The sequence below is a fragment of the Pongo pygmaeus genome, chromosome 11 (genome assembly GCF_028885625.2).
Source record: "Pongo pygmaeus isolate AG05252 chromosome 11, NHGRI_mPonPyg2-v2.0_pri, whole genome shotgun sequence".
Taxonomy (NCBI): Eukaryota; Metazoa; Chordata; class Mammalia; order Primates; family Hominidae; genus Pongo; species Pongo pygmaeus.
Window position 1 is genome coordinate 69,584,691 of NC_072384.2, and position 24,778 is coordinate 69,609,468.

The window sequence follows — 24,778 nt, forward strand, 5'->3', positions numbered from 1 at the left end:
GATGTCCTTCCATAGATGAATGGATAAAGAAACTGTGGCACATACATATAATGAAATATTGTCCAGCAATAAAAAGGAATGAACTGTTAAGCCACATGAAGACATGGATGAATCTTAAATACATACCGCTTAGTGAAAGTAGCCAATCTGAAAATATTACATACTGTGTGTTTCCAGTTATATGACATTCTGGAAAATGCAGGGTTGAGGCACAGGTGAATAAATGAAACATGGGAGTTTTTTTAGAGCATTGAAATTATTCTGTGTGATACAGTAAAGTTCGATACGTAACACTGTTAAAACCCTTAGAACTTTATAGCAGAAAGAGTGAATCTTTAAAGTATGTATATTTAAAAAAATCATTTAGGAATTGGGGTGATCCCAGGATGAAATGCAGACTATGACAGGAGAATCTAACTGTATTACGAATGTGTGAACTTGTGATGTATGAAACAACCTCACGGAAAAGAGTAGGGGGAAAGGTGCTGGCTACCTAACTTTGGAAATAAATAGCAACAATAAAACTAAAGGCAAAAGAAACTGTGTATAACCAGTGGATTAAAGTTTCCCCGTGGCATCATGAGTTAACAATTCTGAAACCGCTATACGTATATACTGAGATTGAACAATTAAGTAAATGAATGGCAGATGATGAGAGCTGAATTTCTCACTGTTGGAGTAAGAAGTTACAGATAAGGGGAGAAGGCTAGAACGATTCATGTGATAATAATGGATTAGAGTTGGAGACATTAGTATGAACTCATGTTTAGACAACTCTAGATAAAGATGGAATTATATATGTATAAATACAGGCATATGCATATGCATGAGTTAGTGTACAGACACGTAGTCCCTTCTTTTGTCAGCTGAAAGGGCCTAGAAGCAAGGACATCCCAGTAGAAACTGGAATGGGGAGTTATATTCCACCTCCTTGAGGATAAAGGCACTATATAAAATATTAGGCATTCTTCTGCTTAGGAAACTTATCTGTGTTCCCTTGTTTATTTATTCATTCATTTATATTAGTATGTACTCATGGATATTTCCCAGGTACAAACACACCCATTGCCCAGATCTTGGTTTCTAATACAGTCCCCTCCTCCCTTGCTGAAAAGAGGAACTAGGGTCCTTGGAGGCATGGTTGATTTTTAAGAACTGGGGCAAGGAACATGCAGGGTGGATCTGGTATATCTCATAGGGCCAGAAAGTAGAGGGGTACTCAAAAACAAACAACCCCCACCCCCTCTAGTGATGATATGGGCTGGGGCTATGTCAAGGGGCACAGGAGTCAACTGAGAGTTTCCAGTGGCCAAAGCTGGAACAATTTGAGCAACAAAGTAAAGTATAATGCATTATAACCCTGAGTATAAAAGAAATATCAATGAGTATATACTAGTATAAATGATTGAATAAATAAGGTAGCATAGAGAAATTTCCTATGCAGAAGAATACCAAGTATTTTATGTGGAGCCTTTACCCTCAAGGAGGTGGAATATAGCTCCCCACTCCTTAAGTGTGAGCTGCATGTAATGGCTTCTTGGTGTGGAAAGGGGGAAAAGAGTTATTTTACGGTAGAGTAACTTGGGAAACATCTTAACCAGGTGATCAAGGTCAGCACCAGCAGTGGTAATTCATGTTAATATTATGTACCCTTGATATGATGTGATGAGAATGATGCTTCTGTGATCTTCCTCTCTAAAATCGATAACCTTAGACTAATCATGAGAAAAACATCAGACAAATCATAATTGAGGACTGTTATGCAAATACCTGGACAGTACTCCTCAAAACTGTCAAGGTCATCAAAGCAAGGAAACAAGGAAAGTCTGAGAAACTGTCACAGTTTCTTCTTAGAAGAACATAAGGGGACGTAACAACTAAATGTAATGTGATATCCTGGGTTGGAAAAAGAACATTGGATAAAAATGAAGGAAGTCTGAAAAAAATTGGATTTTAGTTAATTTGTCAATATTGTATCAATAAAAATTAATATATGTTCATTAATTCTAACAGTCATACCATGCTAATGTAAAGTTTAAGGTGAAACTGTGTGGGGGGTACATGTAGTATCTGCAAATCTAAAACTATTCTAAAATGGGAAGATTATTTTTTAAAAAAGAAAGCGAATACTCTATACACCAACTAAAAAAAGAGGAAAATAAGAATGATAATAAAAATGATGACTAATTGAAGATAATACTGTACATCCTTATCAAAATTAATGATATCGTGCAGTGGGAGTTTTGCAATATTGGCACTTATCTGAGGGAAGTCAGACTTCTTAGCAGAAATCAGTGAACTCTGATAGTGTACTTAGTTTATAAATAGTAACTCACCTGCTAGGTTAGTAGCAAGTAGTTCTCAGTTGCTTTTAAAAATTAAATTGTGTTAAAAAATTTAAAATTTTGTATTAATTTATGCAATAAAAATTCTCTGTGCCTGCCACTGGGCTGCAAACCACACCTTACTCTTTGCTACTTGTGTTTTGCCACTGCTTATTCCTCTTTCAAATAAAAATGTATTTCACATGATTTTGAGGGCACCAAATACATCATCCCTGTATCATTTCCCCATCCTTCCATTCAGCCACAAAACCCCACAAACATGAAAGCAAAACATGAACCAAGAAGATTTTTGATTGTTCTATACTTATTTTAGTTTAAATTAATCTAATTAATTTATAAATATAAAGGTTAAGAAAGGCAAAGGCTATTTTGTAATTAAAGATTAATTTTATATTAAAATAGGCTCTAACTATTTTTAACAAATATTAGAACAGGAAATTTTATGTAACAGTGTAAACTCTTGAAGTAGAACTGTGGTATTTGTGAATATGGAAGCTTTTCACTCTGATGATGTTAAATTAATGGTTGTAAAATAAGTAGATATTAAAGATAAAAATCATTTTGGAAAATGATTTTTTTAATTCCTTAGACTAGAAAATATTCCAAACGGAAACACCTTTATTACTTTAAATATTAGTTTTTATGACTCATCTTGGTAAGGCAAAGTACTTCAATTCTTTTGAGTTTCTATATTATAATTAACATACAGTAGAATTACTATATTAGTTAGCAATTGTTGTGTAACTAGCTGTCCCCCAAAATTTAGTGATTTAAAAAAACAACCCCTAGTTAGTTTTCATGAGTCAATGAGTAGACTCAGTGGTTCTGTTGTGAACCAAACTTTTCTGGAGAAGGCTTAGCTGATCTCATCACCCACAGACCCATGGGCTGAATTGTGGGTCTGTGATCTGCTGATTGGTTAACAGGGGGCTGCCATGAGCTGGTGAGACAACTTATGTGTGTTCCATTTGGTCTCTCCTCCTCTGGCAAGGTAGCCAGAGGACTACCTTGGACTTATTCTCATGGAGATGGTAGAGTTGAGAGAGTGTAAGCAAGAGAGAGAAACTATGCAAGGTGGAGTTGAGAGAGAGTGAGAGCAAGAGAGAGAAACTATGCAAGATCACCTGAGGCCTAGTCTTGGAAGGCATATTGTTGTTTTTGCCACATTCTCTCTCCTTTTTTTTTTTTTTTTTTTTTTTTTTGAGATGGAGTCTCACTCATTCTGTCGCCCAGGCTGTAGTATGGTGGTGTGATCTTGGCTCACTGTAGCCTCCGCCTCCCAAGTTCAAGTGATTCTCTTGTCTCAGCCTCCTGAGTAGCTGGGATTACAGGCACGCGTCACCACACCCAGCCAATTTTTGTATTTTTAGTAGAGATGGAGTTTTGCCATGTTGTCCAGGCTGGTCTTGAGCTCCTGGCCTCAGGCAATCCACCTGCCTTGGCCTCCCAAAAGTGCTGGGATTATAGCTGTGAGCCACCGTGCCCATCCTCCACATTCTCTTCGTTAAAACAAGTCAAGGCCAGCTGATATTCAAGGAGTGGGGAAATAAACTCTCTCTTGATGAGAGGAATTACAGTATCACATTGTGAAGAGCATGGATACAGGGAGGAGTGGAGAATTGGGGCCATCTTGCGGTCATTTGGCTAAGTGTAATAGCATTCAGAAGAATCAGCTGCTTCATTCAGATAGATTCTTTTCTGTTCGTGTAAAACCAAACAGATAAATTAACTATTGCTTTAGTTATCTTTTTTGTATTTATTGTAATAATATCAATTATGGTAATTTAAGTAGTACTTTTGTTCTAAAAGGGCAAATGTGAATTTTATACAGAAACCCTTTTAATTTGAATTGAACTGAAGGTTAAAGTAGAACTTAAGAATTCCAGGGTTATTTGGTAGCAAGAATGTTTTCATTATGAGTTTCTAGTAACACTTGGATTTGTCATCTTTGACTATTACTCTCTCAGTTTTGCATCTTTTATTCATTTAATTGAGCTAGATTGTAAATCATTGTAATTTCTTCATTGCCTCAATTTGCATGGCACATCATTTAGATTTTTTTTTTTGGTGTGGAAAATATGTGCAGATATTGATGTGTGCATTAAGTACCTTTATTATAATACTTGTTACAGAATATACCAAGTTACTCATTTAGAGTAGGGGTTTTTAAAAGAAACCTTTTTATTGAAATATACTCATAATGCATGTTTCAGGATTTTAGAGCTCTTTGAGTTTTAACAAACAGATTGTGACTGTATAACTGAATCCAGATTGAGAAACCATCATCCAAATTGAGAAATAAAAATTACTAGCATCCCATAAGCTCCCTTCATGGTCTCTTTCTGTCACTGCTTCTTCAAAGAGTAACCAGTATCATTACTTGTGACTCTGTATATTAGTTTTTCATGCTTTTGTTCTTTAACAATTTACATACAATATGTACTTTTTTGGGGCCTGACTTCTTTCAGAATAGGTTCTTTATTTTTTCATATCTCACAGATAAATGAGAAACAATAATCACATTTAAATACAGCATTTCATTTGGACACAAATCCTTTTTAAATCTTACTAAAAATGTGAGAATTTGGTACTGGAATGATAGAATCAACCATATATTACCAGTAACATTTTAGTTCAACATAGGATATAAAAAGCTGTGACTTTTCCTCCTCTTTTCAGAAATAAACCATGATCTTAGTTTCTTGAAGAAAAAAAGGGACATTGGTGTCTGTAATTTTTAAAGTCAGACTTCAAATAAAAAGTACTCTACATGAAAATGAGTTCACCTATTTTATTTTCATGCCATTGGTACTATATCACCATTGAAGATTGTCATTGAAATTTCTTTTAAAAACTAGAAAAGATGACTTAGCATCATCTTGGATAATGTGTTTTGGCATCAGGGTTTCCTTGAGGTTTTCAAGTCGATTGTACCAAGACTTATTTAAAAAAAAAAAAGATCTTTATGTGTGAGACAGGGTTAATGAAATTGTATTTCTTTGGCACTTAACACGAGACTGAGTTATTTCACTGTACTTTGTCAGGTATCTCTGTGTTCTCCTTTGCACTTGAGAGCAGACAAATTTCTTTTTTCCGCATGGTTTTCTCTTCTCTTTTCTCCCTAAGACCCAAAGTAGTCTCATATGAACTCTTTTCTTTTCTTTTCTTTTTTTTTTTTTTTTCTGAGGCATAGTTTCACTCCTGTTGCCCAGGCTGGAGTGCAGTGGTGCGATCTCAGCTAACTGCAACCTCTGCCTCCTGGGTTCAAGTGATTCTCCTGCCTTAGCCTTCCAAGTAGCCAGGATTACAGGTGCCCGCTACCATGCCTGGCCAGTTTTTTGTATTTTTAATGGAGACAGGGTTTCACCATGTTGGCCAGGCTTGGTCTCAAACTCCTGACCTCAGGTGATCCGCCCGCCTCAGCCTCCCAAAGTGCTGGGATTACAGGCATGAGCCACTATGCCCGGCCTCATATGAACTCTTAATGGCCTCTTGTACTTTTTTCTTTTGAAATCTTTTCATTTTGACCTACTAGTGTGTTTTCATAGACATTGTGCTTTTTGGTTTGATATTCAGGTACCGTTTTTGTTTTTGTTTTTGTTTGCTAATTTCTTTGTGGCATCTTTTTATTTCCATTAATACTAGGCATTACCCAAAGTTCTATTTTAGGTTACTGTCCCTTTTCCTCTCAGTCATTCTTCATAAGTATCAGATGTATGTATATCTGCATGAATTCTTATTTTAAAATATCTAAACTTGACGTTTTTCTTATTTCTGACATGTATTTTTACATATTTACTTAGATGTGCCTCCATCTTTTAAACATTTCATAAAGCACTTCTGCTTCCCTGTTCTTCCCAGTCTCTTCCACCTGTTTCTTTGTCACACCAGTGGCAGCATCAGTTATCTTCATGAATTTAAGTGTCTTTGTCTGTAAATAATTATTAACTCAATATTTTATTTTTTGCTATTAGTAACATTATATCACCAGAGGATTACTGCTATTTTTGATGAGTTCTGCTTTATTCGTGTGTAATATGGTCATATCTTTATGATTTCCCTACATTAAAAAACATATTGATAGCTACTGTTTCTGAGATATAGTCACTAGAATTGAGAGTGAGAAAGAAATAGTTTTTTTCTCTTTTATATTCTAGTAAATACTACCATATTTTCCCAAGAGCTGTCATGTTGTGAATAACCCCTTAGGTGCCTCAAGGAAAATTAAAACAAACATCTCCCTTCTTTCTGTAACATGTTATTTTAAAGTATTTCTCTTTTGATACAAATATCTTTGCCTCTATGTTTTCTGTATCTATTTTATATTTGAATGATACAACATTAGAAGTGTATTTAACCATATTTTAGTTTAAGTCTTTCGTTATTAAAGTCTTTGCATTATTTTATCTGTCTAAATATTTTACTTGAGTAAGGTTATTTTTTCCACAGTTTTATTACTGTATATTGATATTGAAGCTAAAAATTGTTTAAACTTGATTTTTCTCTCACACTTTCATTGAAGAGAGATTTTCCTCCTAAGGAATTAAAGAGATGTAACTTTTTTCCCTCAGATTCTCCTGAGAATGATATTCCTATGGAGATCACCACGGCAGAACCACAGGTTTCCGAGGCAGTATATGACTGTGTTATTTGTGGACAGAGTGGTCCCTCCTCTGAAGACCGACCTACTGGATTAGTTGTACTGTTACAAGCATCCTCAGGTAAAATCAAAGTAATTTTTTCATGGGAACATTTTAGAGCTGAAGTATATACAACAGATTAATAAATATCTGTATTAAATGAAAATTATATCTTTGTCTACTTATAACTAGGCAAGGGTCAGTTTAGATCCAAATAACAAAGATTCTTCATCTGGTTATATCTTACTTTCCTGGACATGAGTGTTAGAAGAAACTCCTAACAGAGATCTTGCTATATGGTTTCACAATTTTTTTCTTTAAAGTGTGATGGTGTATTACCAATGTTTGGTGGCCAATAACTGCGTTCAGCTTTCTTGGTAATTATAATTGTTCTGGCCGGGTGTGATGCCTTGCGTCTGTAATTCCAGCACTTTGGGAGGCTGAGGTGGGCAGATCACCTGAGGTCAGGAGTTCCAATACTAGCCAGGCCAACATGGCGAAACCCCGTCTCTACTAAAAATATAAAATATTGGCCGGCGTGGTGGAGGGCGCCTGTAATCCCAGCTACTTGGGAGCCTGAGGCAGGAGAATCGCTGGAACCTGGGAGGCAGAGGTTGCAGTGAGCTGAGATTGCACCACTGCACTCCAGCCTGGGTGACAGAGCAAGACTCTGTCTCCAAAAAAAAAAAAACAAAAAACAATTGTTCTAAAATCTGGAAAACTCCTTAGCCCATAAGTATTGTCAGTTTTTAATTACACAAGGCATATTTAGATGGCTCTGCCTTTATTTGTTCAAACAGTCTGTGAATTGGTATGTTTACCAGTCTATAGTTTTAAACTATATAATTTTATTATAAATTATAAATGTATAATTTTAAAAGTTTGAGGGATTTGTCTGAATGGTGTCCATTGTCTTCCATAATGAAGTATTTTTGAGGGTAGTGATAATTCTTACACAATCTAGTCGCAATAAATTTAATCCTTTTCCAACAAGAGTATGTGTAAAATAAAGAGAAAAAAAATTCTTACATATTTCTTCAGAGGATTATTTTCTAGGGTGTTAACTCTCTGAATTAGTAGGGTAAAATGGAAAGAGTTAGATATTAGAAACTCCCGTGAATTTGAATATGGTATTGCTTTACTTACTGTGGCCAAATATGTTTTTTTCTTTTATGTAGAGAGCTCATATTGACTTTAGAGGATTTTTGTGTTGGTTAAGTAATGTAATATAAGCAAAAAGAATCCAATATGATGCCTAGTAAATTCGTTTCTTCTGTTACTCTTCTTGCCTAAAATGAATTGATTTGGGAAATCCTGATTTAGTGGGACATTGAAGTAGAGTTGTCCAAATCAGAAATGCTTACTGAAAGGGAAATGTGTGGAAGTATTAACTACTTTTACAGCTACTTTTCCTTTCTACTACTCTTAGGAAAGCAGTTTATTAGATTATTGCCAATTGACTTTCAACTTCGTGATTAAATATGATATAGTTATCAATTTAATGATTTGTTTTATTCATTAATTTATTTCATAGATATTTATTGAGCTCCCAGGCGTCAGGCACTGTTCTAGTAAGAGACAAAACAAAATCCCTGCTCCAATGAAACTTGTGTTCTTGTTTTAAGCTTTTATTTGTTCATTATTTTATATTTTTAAGTTTATTTGGTCTGTTACTTTTTAAAGTCTCTTTTAAACAATTGTATATGCTAGCTAGACCAATAAATATTAAACAATTCCACTATACTGTAGCTGTCTTATCCCTTAGAGGTAGAAGGAAAAAAATAAGAAACTAATATTGCCAGGACACGGTGGTTTACGCCTATAATTCCAGCACTTTGGGAAGCCAAGGCGGGAGGATTGCTTGAGTCTAGGAGTTCAAGACCAGCCTGGGCAACACAGTAAGACCCTGTCTCTACAAAAAGTAAAATTAGAGAGGTGTGGTGATGTGTACCTGTGGTCCCAGCTACTCAGGAGGCCAAGGTGGGAGGATTGCCTGAGCCCAGGAGGTTGAGGTTGCAGTGAGCTGAGATTGCACCATGCACTCTAGCCTGCGTGACAGAGTAAGACCCTGTCTTTAAAAAAATTAAAAAAGAAAAAAAGAAACTGACATTAAAGAGTATTAAAACTCAGGAATGATTTTAGTATAATAGGTGAATTCTCTAGCTATTTCCTTCTTTACCATCTGAGCCTTATCCACCCATTGATACTTTCCCCTTTTACCCCTTTTTTCTCTGGGCTTCTTTATTTTGATTCATTTCTTCTCTTTTAGATTTGAATATGGAAAATTTTTAACAGTATGCTAAAGAGATGTGCAAAGTGAACCCCCATGTCCCCATCTATCTTCAACAGTGATTAATTTCTGGCTAATCTTATTTCATTTGTTCCCTCCTTATTAGAATTATTTTGAAGCAGATTTCAGACATCATATAATTTCGTCTGTAAAAAATTCAGTGTTTCTGTTAAAAAGAAAGGTCTTGTTTTTTAAACATAACCACAGTCAGTCCTAAATAAATTCTTCAATATCATCAAACATCTAGTCAGTGTTTAAAATTTCCCCATTGTCTCTATTTATTTATTTATTTAGCTTAATTTATTTATAGTTGCAGTATTCCTTTGTGGTCTTTTAATTAATAGATCCACTCTCCCTCTATCTTTACCCCCTCCTCCCATCATTTTACTTTTTTAAATAAATTGGATCATTGAAAACCAATTTGGATTTTTCTGAATGTTGCTGTGATGTTTAACATATTCCTCTGTTCCCTCTGTTTTCTCTCTGTGAGATTAGTAGCAAGTGATGATTACTGCCTAAATCCATCAGTTGATCAGAGATTACAAATCTCTTTCATGTTTTTTTTTGTTGTTTATTAGCTGACATATACTTCTGTAAAAGAAATTTCACTTCATCACCTATTTTTTGTTACTCTGAGATACAGATTACACAGGAAAGACAGGGTAGACACAGTATTCTTTCCTTTTATTTACAGGTGCTCAAAATATTGAGATAGTGGGGTTTAAAAATCATTTTCTAAAGATAATTAGTACTTTTAGGTATCACTAATGAACTCTGTTTTTAATCATTATGAACTCTATTAATAACTCTGTAGTTACTTTCTTGTTGATGCTCGTGTTCTTCCATCTTTGTTCACTGAGAGCTTATTCGAGTTGTCTCCTGAGTTCTTTTGACAAAAGCCTAGAGTAGTAAGTAGCCTTGGGTCTTTCTACATTTTTTGGTGTGGCAAGTTACAATAAATTTATCATACATATTTCCTGCCCTGAAATCAGCAATCTCTCAAAGAAGCGTTAGTTCCTTTTTAGTGGGAAATGGTATTTAGAGACAAAAGTCTGGATGCTAGGTGTGCTTATTGTTCTAGATCTTTTTAGTGTTCACTGATATTTTATTGCCATGTTCTTCAAACCACGTATTAAGGAAAAGTCTCATGCTTTTAACTCTTTATTTTTATATTTGATTTATGATAAATTACAGACTTTTGATTAGGAACCCTTCAAAACACTGCTTAAATTAAGGGCCTTTAAGTACATTTATCTACATGGAAAGATATTAATTTATGTGCCATCTCATTATTGCTCAGAATGCCTGTTGTAAACATTACTGATTTGGGGAGCTTCAGTTCTCCATAGGAGAGGAATACAATATTATATAGTTTTTTCATTTTACTAAACCCTACAATCTTTGCAAAGATTCAGAAAGTCCAAAGTTGCAAAGATTCAGAAAGAGCAAAGTTAGTTTTCATAGCACTTCAAAAATATATATAATAAAAGAAAGTAAATCCGGAAAGAACTGCATATCTAGATTTGTAAACCAAATAATAATGTTTTTGTTTGTGGAAGAGTGTAGGCATTGAGATAAAAACACAAAGGGAAGGGGGATGGAGCAGTTTTTGTATATTTCTGAAATGAAGTAGATATTTATTTAAATTTGATTGTTACAAAGTGAAGATGTTAATTCTAATCCCCAGGGTAAACACTATAAAAAAAAAGTTACACACACACGCACACACACACACACACACACACACACACAAAAGAAAAGAGAAGGGAATCAAAATTTTATACCAGAAAATTCAATTAATTACAAAAGAAGGCAGTAATCAATTAAAGAAGAAATAGAAAACAAGTAGCAAAATGGAAGAATTAATTTTTTTTAAAGTTAGTAATTACTTAAAATATAAATGCATTAAACTGCCCAGGTAAAAGGCAGAGGTTGACAGAATGAATTTTTAAAAATGTAATGCTACAAGAGATTCACTTTAGATCCAGAGACACAATAAGTTGAAAGTGAAAGGATGGGAAGAGATTCCATGCAAATAGTAACCAAAAGAGAGCTGGGGTGGTTATACTATGAGACAAAGTAAACTGTAAGTTAAGAATTGTTACAAGAGACAAAGAAGGAGATTATATATTGATAAACAGCCAATCCATCATGAAGGCATTATAAACATATATGCTCCGAACAACAGAGTCCCCAATGTATGAAGCAAAAATGGACAGAATTGAAGGGAGAAATAGATACTTCTAAAATAATAATTGGAGACTTTAATTTATAGAACAATTAGACAGAAGATCAGAAAGGAAACTGAATACTTGAGCAACACTGTAAAACAACTAGACCTAACAGACTTATATAGAACACTCCACCCAATAACAGTGGAATATATATTTTTCTCAATGGTATATGGAACATTATCCTAGGTAGACCATATGTTAGGCCACAAAACAAGCCTCAGTAACATTTTAAAAGATTGAAATTATTCAAAAAATTGTCTGTGGTCATAATGGAATGAAACTAGCTATGAATAACAAAAGGAAACCTGGGAAATTCACAAGTATGTGGAAATTAAACAACATACTCTTTATTTTATTATTATTATTTTTTTGAGATGGGGTCTCACTCTGTCACGCAGGCTGGAGTGCAGTGGCGCGGTCTCGGCTCGCTGCAAGCTCCGCCTCCTGGGTTCACGCCATTCTCCTGCCTCAGCTTCCCAAGTAGCTGGGACCACAGGCGCCTGCCGCTATGCCCAGCTAATTTTTTGTATTTTTAGTAGAGACGGGGTTTCACCGTGTTAGCCAGGATGGTCTCGATCTCCTGACCTCGTGATCCGCCCGCCTCAGCCTCCCAAAGTGTTGGGATTATAGGCGTGAGCCACCGTGCCTGGCCTAAAACAACATACTCTTAAACAACCAATGGGCCAAAGAATAAATTACAAATGAAATTAGAAAACACTTTGAGGTGAAGGAAAATGAAAATACAGCATACCCAAACCTTTAGAATGCAGTGAAAATGGGGAAATTTACAGCTGTAAATGCATACATTAAAAAATACGCAAATAACTAAAATCAGAAATGAAATTGTTGACTTTACTACAGACCTCACGGAAATAAAAAGGATTATAGGAGAATACTATGACCAATTTATGCCAAAAAATTAGATGACATGGATTAAATGAATGATTTCCTAGAAATACACAAACTACCAAATGGACCCAAGAAGTAATAAAAAGTTTGAACATATTTATAACAAATAAAAAGATTGATTCAGTAATTTTTAAAAATCTGACAGTGAAAAGAACAGGACCAGATGGCTTCACTGGTGAATTCTATCAGTCATTTAAAGAATTAACACCAGTGCTTCTCAAACCTGTCCAAAAAATAGAGGAGTGAACACTTCCCAATTTATTCTGAGGCTAGCATTCTATGAGGCTAGCTTTGATACCAAAGCCAGATAAACACAGGAAAACAGTAGACCAATATCCCTATGAGTATACATGCAAAAATTCTCAACAAAATTCTAGCAAACTGAATGCAGCAGTATATTAAGAGGATTATGCATCATGGTAATTATATTTTAGCTAGTAGCATGTACCAGCTTTTGTCTCTTATTTCTATTGCTGTTATAAATCCTCGCAAAACTTAGGGCCCGCAGTGATAAACCTATTATTCCCTTTTTTAAGAGCAGCTCTTCTGATGCACACATCATGACATTTTATCTGTAAATACTTTAGAATATAACTCCTAAGAACAAGGATATTCTTTTTAAAAATTCTTATATATATTTTGAGACTTAGAGTCCCTCTCTGTTGCTCAGGCTGGAGTGCAGTGACACGATCTCAGCTCACTGCAACCCCAGCCTCCCAGGCTCAAGCAACTCTCATGCCTTAGCCTCTTGAGTAGCTGGGATTACAGGTGTGCACCACCATACCCAGCTAAATTTTGTATTTTTATTAGAGATGGGGTTTTGTCATGTTGGCCAGGCCGGTCTTGAACTTCTGGCCTCAAGTAGTCTGTCCACCTTGGCCTCCCAAAGTGCTGGGTTTACAGGCATGAGCCACCACACCCAGCCCAAGGATATTCTTTTACATAATTATGGTACCATTATCATTCCTAAGAAATGTAACATTAGTAACATCAAATATTGTTTATATTCAGATTCTCTCAGTTGTCCCTGCAATATTTTTTGTATTTCTTATTTACTTGATAAATAAAAATTGTACATATTTATGGGGTACATAAATGTGATGTGATATTTTGACATGTATACATTGTGGAATGATCAAGTCAAGCTAATGTATATACCACTTTACCATTAGTCAGGCTGATTAACATATACACATACACACATATCATTTTTTTGTGGTCAGAGTCAGTAATATTTTTATAGCAGATATTTCTTGATCCACAATCAAATAAAAGATCATGTATTGTTTTTTATTATTATTTCTTGTTAGTCTCCTGTAATTTAGAAGAGTTTCTCTAGCCCCTTTTTAAAGTTTCAGAGTCCAGGTTGGTTGTTCCATAGAGTATCTCAGAATCTGGATTTGTGTGGTTATTTCCTTGTTACTAGATTGAAGTTAAACAGTTTTGGCAAGGGTATTATACAGGTGATGTTCCTTCCAACAGCATTACATCAGGAGGTTCACTGTGTCAATTTGTCCTATTATTGGTGGTGCCAACCAAGTTTGATCACTTGGGTAAGGTAGTAGGTAATCTGTAGGATGATACGTTAAGACTCTACTCACCCTTTTACCCTTTTATTTGATTTTCCTTGCCTGGGTCAGTGAACGTATTGTATTATCTATTACTATTATTATTCTTTTTAATATTCAACTTTTCTCAGATTTTGCCAGTCAGAACGCCAGGTCCTTATAAATCTGCTCCCTCAGTGTTTGAACACTTCCTTGCTCTTTTTAATCACACATCCTTCCGGGCTCACCTTGCACTTTTCCCCAACCCTGGACTCAGCTCTTTCTCCAAGGATCTCTTCTTCCTTTTAGTGAGAAATAGTATATTTAGAAATAAAGTCTGTGAATACTGGAGAATTATATCATCTAGGCTTTTTCAGTGGACGGATTTAGGAACCCATCCATCCATCCATCTTGAGTTTATAATCATAGTTCAGTGTTATTTTTTAAAGTAAATATTGGCATATTTGAAGCTTTATTTAGCCTGTAGAAGAAAACTAGAATACCACTTTTTTGAGGGGTCTTTAAAAATATTCTAATAGTGAAATAATTCGAGTTGCTTGTGGTAAATAACTCAGCTTTTCTTGGAGTTACAGGTCTATGGCATTGATTATTTTTGATTAATGAGCTTTTATCTGTTAATGTAGTTTTGGGGCAGTGCCGTGACAATGTTGAGCCAAAAAAGTTGCCGATTACTGAAGAGGAGCAGATTTACCCTTGGGATACCTGTGCAGCCGTTCATGATGTGAGGCTTTCATTATTACAGCGTTATTTTAAGGATGTAAGTACTCTTTATAAAATAGTACTTTTGTCTGCCAAGTTGATGGTTATTTCCCCCAGAATTTTACATGTCTTTTACCAAAATGGCATTCTGATGTTAAATTTGAAAGTTTATTGGAAAAAAATTAATATGTGGATAGAAAGAAATGGAAATCTGTTAATAAGCATTTCAGGTAATAAATGTGATACCTTTGTTTTAAATGTTTATTGTGTGATACACACATTCAGTTAAGTGGAATGATGAGTACAGCAGGTCCTTAAATAATGATGTTTCTTTCAACATTGTTTTGTTATAATGTTGATGAGAAAAAAATAAATTCTCTTCCAGGGCCACTGTCAGTGTGGAATTTATGCGTTCTCCCCGTGTCTTTATGGGTTTTGTCTGGGTATTCCAGTTCTTCCTACTTCCCAAAGATGTGCTGCACATTAGGTTAATTAGCATGTTTAAATTGTCCTGGTATGAGTCAGTATGGGTGTGGATGTGAGTGTGTCCTGCCATGGGATGGGGTCCTGCCCAGGGTCAATTCCTACCTTGTGCTCTGAGCTGCGGGATATGCTCTGACCTGCGGGATAGGCTCCAGCCACCTATGACTGTGAACTGGAATAAGTAGGTTGGAAAATGAATGAAATAATGAAAACATATTTTTTTAATTTATAAATTTATAAAGTGTATGATAAAGTAAAAATTTATAAAGTATATGATAATTATACAGCTACATAATAACGATGTGGTATGAAAGGGCTCAGTGAACCCGCATATTTGTTATTGTTTGTTTTTAAACTGCATGGTAATAGGAAGTGCTCTTTAACGATTTTCACTTTGCAAACATTTATTCCTTAATTTAACCCATCACCACTACTACTGACAGCACTCGTTATTTTGTCAAAAATTGGGTAAATCGTTATCTTGTTTTCATTAACCTTTCTCAAATGTATGCATACTCTGCATTTATTTCAGTGTTTTGTATTAGAAATGTTTTGGGTCTTTAGAAGTTTTGATGATGTTTTTGTAATCAGAAATATACTATAGGAATTTAACTCTTGTTTATATCAATTAACCTGTGGTTAAATTAGTTTTGTTCCACATCATTTGCTTAAAGTCACAGTTTCCAAGAACCTATTGATAACATTAAGCGAGGACTTAATGTATTAACTCTGTAGAAACTTTTATTATTGTAGGAATGTTGTATGAAGATTTTTGCCTCCCTCTTTTACTTTCATTTAAACATATATAATAAAATTTCATTATGATACTTTTAAAATGTAAAGTAAGGATGGATTTGATTCATATCTGCTACGACTTCTTACAAACTTAGTAGTTTTTTTTCAGGCTCTGGCACTTATAAGTATCTGAAGGCCTTCAAGATAAACTTTAGTAGCAGCAGCATTGTTAACGTCTTTTTAAAATTTCTGTATTCCTTTTGATGTTTCCTGAGTGGATTATCAAATGGGGTTTCCTTTCTCCTGTTGTAGTTTTTTTAAAATCTACTGTGTCTTGAATTAAATAAATGTAAGATATTAGCTTAAAATATAAAGTAAAACATTATTTTTAGTTAGCTATATGAGATGATTATATGGATAGATTTCCAAATAGAACTTCTTTCTTGCCCATAAATCCATTGGTTGAAGTGGAAGAAATTAGTAAGATAAATGGAAGACAGAATACATAATCAGAATAAATAGGAACTGACCTAGTGATGATAAGAGCCAGAGTAGAGTCTGGTTCCTTAATATGCTAGGCTGACAAGAAGGTTTCTGGTGGCTTCTGCAGGAGCTGATGGACCTACAGGAAGGTATTGTGTAGAGTAGAAGGAGTGCTAGACCAGAAAAACTGGGATTTGGTCCTGATTCTGCCATTTCTGAGCAATGTGAGCTTGGCCAAATCCCTTAAGTGGTCTGAGACTTAATTTCCTCATCTGTAAAATGGGACTGATAATGATCTTTCATGCAGTAATCACCAGGTTAGAGTTCACTCTGCATATAATACAGGTTAATATAAATGTAAAGTGATGTTTTAAATATTCAAGCTATCCCATTTAGGAAGGCTAGGTTAGGCCTGTTAGGCAGTTTGGGTTAAGTAATAAGGGTCATGCTTCCGTATATTTTCAGACTTTAAAATGAAATTATGGTTATTTTGTAACAGTCTCTGTATGTGCATGTGTATAAATACACGTATGTGTGCACACACGTATTTTCACATTTTTTTCTTTGTTCTTTATTGCTTTGGACTTTTTTTTTTTTTTTTTTTTTGAGATAGAGTCTCATTCTGTCGCCAGGCTGGAGTGCAGTGGTGCGATCTCGGTTCACTGCGACTTCCACATCCTGGGGCCTGGGTTCAAATGATTCCCCTGCCTCAGCCTTCCGAGTAGCTGGGACTACTGGCAGCCACCACCACGTCCGGCTAATTTTTTATATTTTTAGTAGAGACAGGGTTTCACCATGTTGGCCAGGATAGTCTCGATCTCTTGACCTCATGATCTGCCCACCTTGGCCTCCCAAAGTGCTGGGATTACAGGCTTGAGCCACCATACCCGGCCTGCTTTGGATTTTTTTTTTTACAGGATACATATATTACTTTATTAATCAGAGACCAATAAATATTTTATTTTCAAGGAAAATTGGGAAACAATGCTAAGTTCTGCTTTTGCAGAAATTTACTACCACCTTATTTAGACTTTATTTTCTTGTCATAATGACACAGGATTATTTTGGTGCAACTTCAGTAGGCAGAAACCTCTGTGGCTGGTGGCATCTCTGCCCGGGCTTCGCTTGGGCCCACTGGGCTCACTCTACCCAGGCTGGCTGGCAGGCTGCGCTCAGCTCACTCCCCAGCCTGGATCCCGCAACCACTGCAGCTCCAAGCTCTGCCTGTGGTGGGGCCAGGCGTGTTGCAAGCAGCTTCTGTGGCTGGGTGCCAGCATTCAAATGAGGGGGATGCAGTGGCACCCGAAAACTCAGAGACACCAGCAACCACAGAGCCCCAAGGGGGTGTCACAGCTTCTGCTTGGGGAGTACCGAGGTCTGGGCCCCCAGAAGGGTCACAGCTCTTCACTCCTGTAATCTAGTGAATGGAGGCATGTCACAACTCTTTTCATTCCCGCTACTCACAGCTCTGTGAGCCGGCCAGGAGCATGTTACAGCCCTTTTTGCTCCTGCCATTTGGTGAGTAGGTTCTTGTCCCACAACCAAGAAGAATGAAGTACATGGACACCAGAGAGTGAGCAAGGCAGAGAAGAATTTTATCAAGTGACAGAAAAGATCTCAACAACAAGAGGGGACCTGAAGTGGGTAGCCTTCTGTGTGAGAGGGGGCCTGAAAATGGATAGCTGCCTTGTGACTGAGTCCATGGTTTTCATGGTCTTGGAATGGGGGAGTGCATGCTGAATGGTCCGTGTGTGGACCTGATAAAAGCACCATTTGATTTTCAAGGAAGTTCTCACTCCAGTCATGGGCTCTACCTGAAACTGCAGCTCGGTTTTCAGGCTTTAAATTGTCTGTGGTTTGGAGGTTGGGTTTCACCAGGGACCTGGCCCTGTCTGCCTAGGAATTTGTCTGTCTCCTGCCACTGTCAATAATCCCGGTTTTCATTTTTATCATTTTTAATTACTTTAGAGTAAACAGGTAAAGATGAATCCCAACACCAAATAGAAAACTTTTTAAAAATTCAATCAAAATAAACCTAGACCTAAGAGCATAATAATTTTGAGGGAAGAGACGATCTAATAAATGGGAGCAAAAAGGTAGGGTATCTCTTTTTTGCAGCCAGAGTAATTATTCATTTCTAGAAAAAAAATCTTTTTTATAAAAAGTTTCTGAGCTGAAATCTGAGTTGGATTATACTCTGTTGTGTTTCTGTTAGTGATTGTGAGATTTTTATTCCTACATCATTACTTTTGTATGCTTTTATGAGACCTGTTTTATGTATATATGGCATATTCCCTAGACTGCATACCTCTGGAGGTCCAGGGCTATGCCTCATGTTGATTCAGGGGCTAGCACATGCTATGTGTGTTGTAGATGCTTACTGGGTTTCTTCCTGAATTACTCTAAACATAAGAGTACCACAGTGGTAGCTGGACCAGACTGTATAGAGCAAAAGAGTGACTATCAGTGGGCACTGATATTGATTATAGGATTAAACTGTAGATTCTGCTGTCTTCAGATTAAATGCATGCATTTTACAGAATTGACATGTAGAATATTCGTTATGTAAGACAGTGCATTCACTGTAGAAACTGGAAGTGTAACACATGGGAAATATGACACAACAGAGAGAAGAAACCTGAGCTTTGGAGTCAGACAGACTTGGGTTTGAACTTATAACTTAGTGATCTTGGTAAAGTTATCATTCCTCTCTTCTAAAAAGGGATAACTCCAGCTACTTTATGAGGTTTTGGTAATTATTGAGGTTGCAACATTTCAGTGTTAGGCACTTAGCACAGTGGTGGATACTTGAGGTCTCCCTAAAATGCTAGTCTCACATTATTAAGTCTTATCCTGCATTTTTTGACTGGCAAACTCAAACGTCTAAAAGTTGTATAGACAAATGACTCATTGTTTCCAGTTTTAAAAGCTAGCCATTTTTATTAAAAATACAGATTAATTGCCTTTTTGTAGTATAGTGCCAAAGAGAGCAGCTGGTTTATTAACGGACTACCAATCATTCTAAAATGATCTAACACCAAAATCTGCTTCTATTTCAAGCAGCTCCAAAACATAAAACAAAGATGAGCAGGCCTCCTGTTGTTTTTCTGATTTGTAACAGTAGAAGCCTGCTCACCAGCTGTATTTGATTTATGCAGCTTCACATCTTTAAATGGGCTGGGAAGTCATTTTGTACTATGTAATACATAGTACTTTCAACTTTAGATACTCGTGAAGAGTCTTGATTTAATATCGGAACTTTGTTTACTATCATTTAAAGATCGTTGGTCATCTTACATTATAAAAATAAAATTTAAAGATTGATTCAGTTTTTTAAGCATGTAAGTACATGCTTGTCTGAGAGCTCTCAAATCTTTCATCATATGTTGCCAGTCCTGTTAGATCTTGTGCCTTCATATTGCTCTGGCCCACCCATCTATTTACTACAGATTGTAGATAATGAATTCAAGTTTAGGCCCAAATGCTATTTGACAGAGGCCAATTGATGAAAATTCTAAGAAAGAGATTTTAGGAGAAAAAGTCTTCAGCCTATTTATAGGTTTAGAGGGAGGAATTAGCAATGAAAGAGAAGTTGAAGATGTAAAAGAGAAAGATGAAAGAAAGAAACTTTTAAAACAAATTTGAAGCCAGGCATGGTGGCTCATGCCTGTAATCCCAGCACTTTGGGAAGCCGAGATGGGAGGATCACACCCTGAGGTCAGGAGTTTGAGACCAGCCTGACCAACATGGAGAAACCCTGTCTCTACTAAAAATACAAAATTAGCTGGGTGTGGTGGCGCATGCCTGTAATCCCAGCTACTTGGGAGGCTGAGGCAGGAGAATCACTTGAACCCGGGAGGTGGAGATTGTGGTGAGCCGAGATCGCACCATTGCACTCCAGCCTGGGCAACAAGAGTGAAACTTAATCTCAAAAAAAAACGCTCAAAAAACAAAACAAAAAAAAACAAATTTGGAAAGGATATATAGTTTGCTTATATAGTCTGGGTCCCTTCTTTATTGTATATTATATTAGGACCTTGTAAGTATTAAGGCATGTTTTTGGGTTATTCTTGTGACTAGATTTGTACTTTATAAAGATGTGTGGAGGTTACATCATGGAGAGAACAAATTTGAGTTAAGGAGACGAGTTAAGAAACTGTTTAAGAACCACTTCTCCCACTCCGTGGGATATAGACTTGAATATTATGTACTGGAAATGAAGAGGAAAGACCAAAATCATGAATTATTTAGGAGACAGAATCCATATGATTTGGGAACTGATATTGTGGTATGAAGGTAAGAGTGTGATATAGAATGACTCTTGGCTTTCTGACTTGGTGACTAAATAGATTGTGGAGTTATTGAACCAAGAAGAGGGAGATGATTCATGGAGAAGATAACAATTTACATTTTTGGCACATTGATTTTATATTGTCTGTGAGACATTAAACTGGAGATTTCTGAGTGGCATGAGTACTTGTATCTAACAGTCAAGCAAGAGATCTAAGCTTGCGGGGTAGTCAAAATTACTGCTTAAATAGGAAAAATAGTTTTAATGAGAAGAGAGTTGCACTGAGAATAGAACCTTGAGGAGTAGAGGAATAGACATTGAAGGGGTAAGTGAAGAAAAAAAGATCCTTAGAAGGAAGGCTGAGAAAAACAGTTAAAGAGGCAGGAATGAAACCAAGAGAGAGTAGCATTAAACCAGAGGAATGTAGGTGTTTCAAGAAGTAAGTTGTTAATGTCAGAAATCATAGAGAGATTCAGTACCATACTTTATCTCAGCAACAGTATAGTTCGTGCTGAACTATAGTGTAATATTGAGAGCATATGTTTTATGGAGTGGACAAAGGCTAGTTCATAATATTTATTCTCTTTCATTATGAGTATAGAAGTTTGGGAGCTACAACTTCATGGTATTCCAATTTTAAAGATAGTGCCTTAAGACTATCTAGTCAGGCATTAATTGATATCACAAAAATAGAAACTCCACATTAATATAAAAATAGGAAATCATGCAGAGGTTTATGTGGACATATTAATATTTAAATATATTTGTACTTCTTTAAAATTAATTGTATTTGTCTTCTTTTTATTTTGAAGAGTTCATGTCTCTTGGCAGTATCAATTGGCTGGGAAGGAGGTGTTTATGTGCAAACCTGTGGTCACACATTACATATAGATTGTCATAAATCTTACATGGAATCATTACGGGTAAGTTGATTGCAAAAATTTTTTAAAGGTGCATGTATCTTTCCAGGTATTAAATCTTTTTATAGTATATACATCCCAATTCCAGCTCATCTTTTTAGGTGATTTTGATCATCGTATAAACTATCCAGTCTCACTTTAACACAGACCTGTTCAACTTCAAGGATTTAAATTTTTAAATTTCATTTTAGCATCTGGCCAGATGCAGTGGCTCATGCCTGTAATCCCAGCACTGTGGGAGGCCGAGATGGGCAGATCACTTGAGGTCAGGAGTTCGAGACAAGCCTGGCCAACATGGCCACCTGGCCAACCTGGCAAAACCCTGTCTCTACTAAAAATACAAAAATTAGCCGGGCATGGTGGTGTGCACCTGTAATCCCAGCTACTTGGGAGGCTGAGGCAGGAGAATCACTTGACTCTGTGAGGCAGAGGTTGCAGTGAGCTGAGGTTGCACCACTGCGCTCCAGCCTGGGCAACAGAGCGAGACTCCATATCAAAAAAAAAAAAGAAAAAATTTTTTCACTTTAGCAACTGACTTCTATGGCTGCACTTTAGACTTTGCTACTCTCTCTGAAATATTAAGCTTTAATATCCTACCATATCATCTTATGATTATCACATAAGTTCTCTTGTCTTCACTCTCATTATTGTGATTTGCCTCTGACATCAGGATCTATAGTCCTTTAACCCTTTGAATTTTTTCCTAGTGTATTAGCTCTTTGCTATCCTCACTTTCTTGTACTATACCCATTCTATTCTTGTCAATCTCATTTAATCAGCCTCCTTTGATTTTAGACCCAGTCAGCTATCCCAGCTAGAAAAGTCATAAAACTAGGTTAATGATTATTATCACAAACTTGTGGCTTCCTATAACAGTGGCTTAGACTAGGGTTATGGGCTATAAATACTACCTATTAATTCATTTACCTGTCTTTGATCAGTTCCCTCTCCTGTTTTCCTCAGCAGCTATTCCAAACCTTTGCCTCCCCAAGATTCATTTCCTCTTAACAGATTCTGTCTCTTCCTTTGTCATTAAGAAAACAGTGTCTGTTGTCACATTCCCTTAGATTCCTATCTTGCTTTTCTATTCCCTGATAAATGAGTCCAACATCCCAACCAGTCTTTTCTTTGCTGCTCTTTGAGGTAGTACTGTAGCCCTTCTTCTGTTCAGGAATAACTTTTCTACCTGAGCTCTGGTAGACCTTTCTCCCCAACACCTCAGGGGCCTTAATTCATCAGTAGGTAACTTCTTTTTCTTCTGTATTTTCAGTTTTTCTGCCTCTTCTGCCCCTTCTCAGCTCATCAGGAGCTGAGTTCAAACCTCTCCCATTCAGAATCCTTCCCTGGACATTACATTTTCTTATTTTCCTATAGCTGAAGACTTCTCTTTCTCCTTCAGTGTAACTTTTATTTTATTTATTTATTTTTGAGATACGGTCTCACTCTGTTTCCCAGGATGGAGTGCAGTGGCTCGATCATAGCTCACTGAAGCCTTACACTCCTGAGTTCAAGCAGCACAACTTCTTAAAAGCAACTTCTTAAATATAGGTCTACTATATTCCCATGTTCCTAACTCAGAAGCAGTAGATATCTCTTTTTTCCTTCCTATTCCTCACCTCTCACTTTCAGTCCCGTACCAAAATTCTATTGATTCTGCCTTCTAAATCTCACTTGACTGTATTCTACCTTCATGAATCCCACTGCTACTTTTTTGTGTATGCCTTCCTTGCTCATCTTGATTATAGGAATTGCTTTCTTACTGATTTCCTTACTCCAGGTGTAACTTATTTACTACATTGAGCTTTCTAAAATTTAAATCAACAATATGTGTTGTTGGCTTAAAATCTCTTGCTGTCTTCCTCCTGATAGGATAAAGTTCACTATTCTCTGAATGGCATTCAGGTACTCCAGGATCTGGTCTTGCCTATTGCTTTAGTGTTGTCTTCCATCAATTCAACATTAATAAGCTAATTACTAGTTCCTTAAGCACATTATGCATTTTTCATATCTCTGTATTCAACTATTCCTTCAGCAAATATTTATTCAGTATCTACAGTGTTCCAGATACTATGATAATCATTGTGGATACAATGGTACATAAGGCACAGTTCCTTCCCTCAATGAGTTTACTATGTATTACGTAAAAGAGACAAGTAAACAGTTACAGTACGCATGCTAAATGTTAGGTATACACAGAGTGTTTTTTTTTTTTTTTTCTCCGAGATGGAGTCTCACTCTGTGCCCAGGCTGGAGTGCAGTGGCATGATCTCGGCTCACTGCAAGCTCCGCCTCCCGGGTTCACGCCATTCTCCTGCCTCAGCCTCCCGAGTGGCTGGGACTACAGGTGCCTGCAACCACGCCTGGCTAATTTTTTGTATTTTTAGTAGAGACAAGGTTTCACCATGTTAGCCAGGGTGGTCTCGATCTCCTGACCTCGTGATCCATCCACCTCAGCCTCCCAAAGTGCTAGGATTACAGGCGTGAGCCACTGTGCCCGCCCATCTGCCAGGTTCCAGAACATTTTGATGAAGTAAGGTGCTTGAGTGATGAGAGATGAGACAGGATAAGTAGCTAAGGTTTACATTGTAAGGGGCCTTCTGGTCCATTTAAAGAATTTGGACTTTATATAGATTCCTTAGAGAAAGCCATTAAAGACTCTTAAGCAGAAATATAAAATGTCCAGAAGAGTCATTGTGACAGTTGTGTAGAAAGGGAATTGCAGAAAAGTAAGAAAGAATGTGGTGGGGGCTTGGACTTACTCATGTCTATGAAAATGGAGAGGAGAATATAGATTTGAAATATATTTAGAAGGACAGTCTTCTGGAGCATGAGGGGGAAGAAGGAATCAACGTGAGAGGTGATGATGACACTGAAAGATTTTGATTGGAAATAACAAAGTCTCACATTAGACACTAGACACATTAGGTCATGTAGTGGCATATTTGGGAGACTACTTAGGAGAGAGATGAGTAAAGGTGATAGAAAGAAGAAAGTAGATGGAAGGATTGATGGGGTTAATTAACTATAAATTTGTGATGGGAGAGGGCAGGATGCTGAAGGAGTTGCCCTGAGTCTCTTCTGTCTGAGATATGAGGTATAACCTCATGCTCCTAGAGTAAAGGGGGCTGGGGTGGGGAAGGTGAGTGACTTGGCAGGTGAGGAGGTGGTTTGAAAAACTACT

General features: G+C 36.5%; 1 protein-coding gene across 4 annotated transcripts in view; it reads left to right on the forward strand.

Annotated features, from left to right (window-relative positions):
• The window catches only part of UBR3 (ubiquitin protein ligase E3 component n-recognin 3), a 256,230-nt gene that overhangs the window by 152,323 nt on the left and 79,129 nt on the right, over positions 1-24,778 (forward strand). For all 4 annotated transcript variants that reach the window (XM_054476978.2, XM_054476980.2, XM_054476979.2 and 1 more), the window contains exons 25-27: positions 6,917-7,066; positions 14,610-14,743; positions 21,490-21,600. In XM_054476978.2, the coding sequence (XP_054332953.1) occupies positions 6,917-7,066; positions 14,610-14,743; positions 21,490-21,600 (395 nt within the window). The remainder of the gene's footprint in view (positions 1-6,916; positions 7,067-14,609; positions 14,744-21,489; positions 21,601-24,778) is intronic.